This window comes from Malurus melanocephalus, unplaced genomic scaffold (genome assembly GCF_030028575.1).
Source record: "Malurus melanocephalus ecotype Western Australia unplaced genomic scaffold, MMel_1.1 scaffold_20, whole genome shotgun sequence".
NCBI lineage: Eukaryota > Metazoa > Chordata > Aves > Passeriformes > Maluridae > Malurus > Malurus melanocephalus.
The window spans coordinates 960425-962953 of record NW_026623252.1 but is presented as its reverse complement, the minus strand read 5'-3'; the positions used below and the strand labels follow the sequence as shown (position 1 = coordinate 962953).

The following is a 2529-nucleotide window of genomic DNA, read 5'->3' as shown; positions in this document are numbered from 1 at the left end:
CCAGAAGTCACTGCACATTGTCCCACCACTGCCTCTTCAGCTGCAGCCCAGTGAAGCACCAGCAAAAGCCTGGCAGATGAAAGTTCTCCTCCTGCTCTGTGTGTGYTCCTTGGAGACTGGACCAGGATTGCTCTACAGTTTCCCAAAGAGACCTTTGGATAGAGCCTGATGGAATAACACCAAATTCCCATCTCTGCTGGGAGAGGGTGTCAGGCTGACTCCCTGATAGTCTCTGGGCTGGGAGTTAAACTTTAATATAAGCTGGGGGAGAAGAACCCAGGCATGACTCAGCCACCCACATTCTTTCCCTTCCCCTCCCCGCTGGCAAGGGCAGTGGGATTGGGGAGGAGCAGAGGGATTGCAGACGGAGCAGGGACCTGAGAGCCAGGGGCTGCCCCAGCATGGAGCCCTGTGACCCACGAGGGAAGAGAATTGCTGTTATCGGCGGGGGTCTGGTAGGAGCTGCCATTTAGCTGCTGCATCACTGTGTTTGCTGGGGAGCCGGGGCTGTAAAAGCACTGCTTGAATGTGGGGGTGAATGTTTGCCTTAAAATCATCCCTCTGTCAGATGACAGGGGTGCTGCGAAGGGGTTGATTGTGTTCCTGCTGTGGGAGGTTCCTGTCCTTTTCTCGGGGGAAGGGGTTTGGGTGGTGGTGGAGCAGTGGTGCCCAGGCAYACTGAAAACTGTTCTTGTTCAGACYGCCAGGTCCCCCTGCCCCTGGGCTGATTTTGGCTGTAACCAAATCTCTGGTGTGAAATGCTTGGCAAGGACTGAGACCTGTAAATACCAGGCTGAGAGGAAATGCCTTCCCCTGCCCACTTTTGTTTGGGAATGGTTTTCATCCRCTGCTRCTTGCAGAGAGGTCTGACACTYAAGATCAGGCTGGATSGGGCTCTGAGCAACCTGGTCYAGKGGAAGGTGTCCCTGCCCRTGGCAGRGRRTTGTAACAAGATGGTCTTGAGCRTCCCTYCCTACCCAAACTGTTCTATGAATCTGTGATTATATCACAGCTTGGGGTGTTGGAGCACATACATCTCTCTCTTGACTTCTTGGACATTATCTTCTTGGAAAAGAGTGCTGACAGAGGAGGCTGTAGTTCTGACAACAATTCATAATGGAAATTGAATTTTTAAAACTATTTAAATTACAAACAGGGCATATTTGTASTGTTTTCCCTTACTGTGCTCCCAAGGGAATGCTGCAACACCCTGATTCTATTGAGGAAGGTAAACAGTTCAGAGAGGAGCTGGGAGCTTGCCTACACCAGCTCCTGGCTGAAGAGGTGAGCCCTGCTGCACTCAGTCGCTGTGTGGAACAAGCCTGAGCTTGGGGTGACTTTATAAAAACAGTTTTGATGGGTGGCTTTTGTCTTGGAGACTCTGCAAACACACAGGGCTGCCAGAGGACTGCTCTTCAGTGAAAAGCMTTCTAAGGCTCTTGGTCAAAGGACCTACCTGCTTATGCTGAGCTGCATCCCCTGATCACTTCTTTCCCTTGATGCTTCTCAGTAGTGACCTCTGAAATACCTCATCCACCACTCCTGATCCTTCTCTTGCAGGTGGGTGCATTAAATGCCTGTTTCTTTGCTAGACGAGGCTTCCATGTCGATGTTTATGAAGCCAGAGAAGGTAAGTTCAGCCTGATCATCACTGTGTGAGCTCACTTAAACTGTAGGGAAAAAAATGAAATCTAGGAGCGGCAGTTTGCGGATATTCTTTTCTCTCTCCCCTTTAGCTCCTGTGGTGGGGAGGAGCATTTATTTGAAGTTCATCYTGCATGGAGGGACCCCACCCTTTAGCTACTAAAATTATTCCCTTTTTATGGCTTATACCCCGATTCAAATCCTCACCCTTGAAGCCTGGTCTCTGCAGGAAGAATTACAGTACAGTGCTGGATCAGAAGGAGAGATGGAGCCTCCAGCTCCACAGGGCGCCACAAAAGGGAAATTAGGAATTAGAGYCAAGATGCTGGCTGAAAGGCAGAGAAGTTGTTCATCTTGAGTATCTGCCAGCTGGCAGTCAAATAAAACCTGAGCAGAGGTGCCAAGCCAAGTGGCAGGTGAGAATGCCCCYGTGGAAGGTGAAACTGAGCTCAAGCGTGCACTGGAGGGAAGGAGGAGCCTGACACAGCTCTGTGCTAACTCTTCCTGCCCTGATGGACATCAGAACAGGCAGTTCTGCTGCATGGCTCACAGCTGCCAGGAGTTCCATAGGCTTCAAAAAGCCTCTGACTGCTCTTACCTGCCTTCTGRGTTGGATGGATCTCACTGTGCTGCTCCAGTTTTTGGTCCATTGCTCACTCCTATGCATATTGGGATGAGGAGGCTCTGCCCCACACACTGGACAGATAACCATGGAAATCTAAATGAGGCAACTCAGAGGAGGAAAAGGCCAATGCCCAGACATTTGTGTCTGATCAGCCATGAAGAAGGTCACCTGCCAATGTCCCAAAAACCATCAGTCTGTGGGCCTCAGCAGAATGTGCCAGGCATTCATTGCTCAGCCTTTTCTGTTTGGAGGGGAAATGG

At 50.6% G+C, this 2529-nt stretch overlaps 1 protein-coding gene across 1 annotated transcript in view; it reads left to right on the top strand.

Moving 5' to 3' along the window:
- Positions 1-302: 302 nt before the first annotated feature.
- The window catches only part of KMO (kynurenine 3-monooxygenase), an 8685-nt gene continuing 6458 nt past the window's right edge, over positions 303-2529 (top strand). Inside the window, exons 1-2 of the mRNA XM_057389822.1 lie at positions 303-455; positions 1561-1630. Of these exons, the coding sequence (XP_057245805.1) occupies positions 402-455; positions 1561-1630 (124 nt within the window). The 5' untranslated portion in view covers positions 303-401. The remainder of the gene's footprint in view (positions 456-1560; positions 1631-2529) is intronic.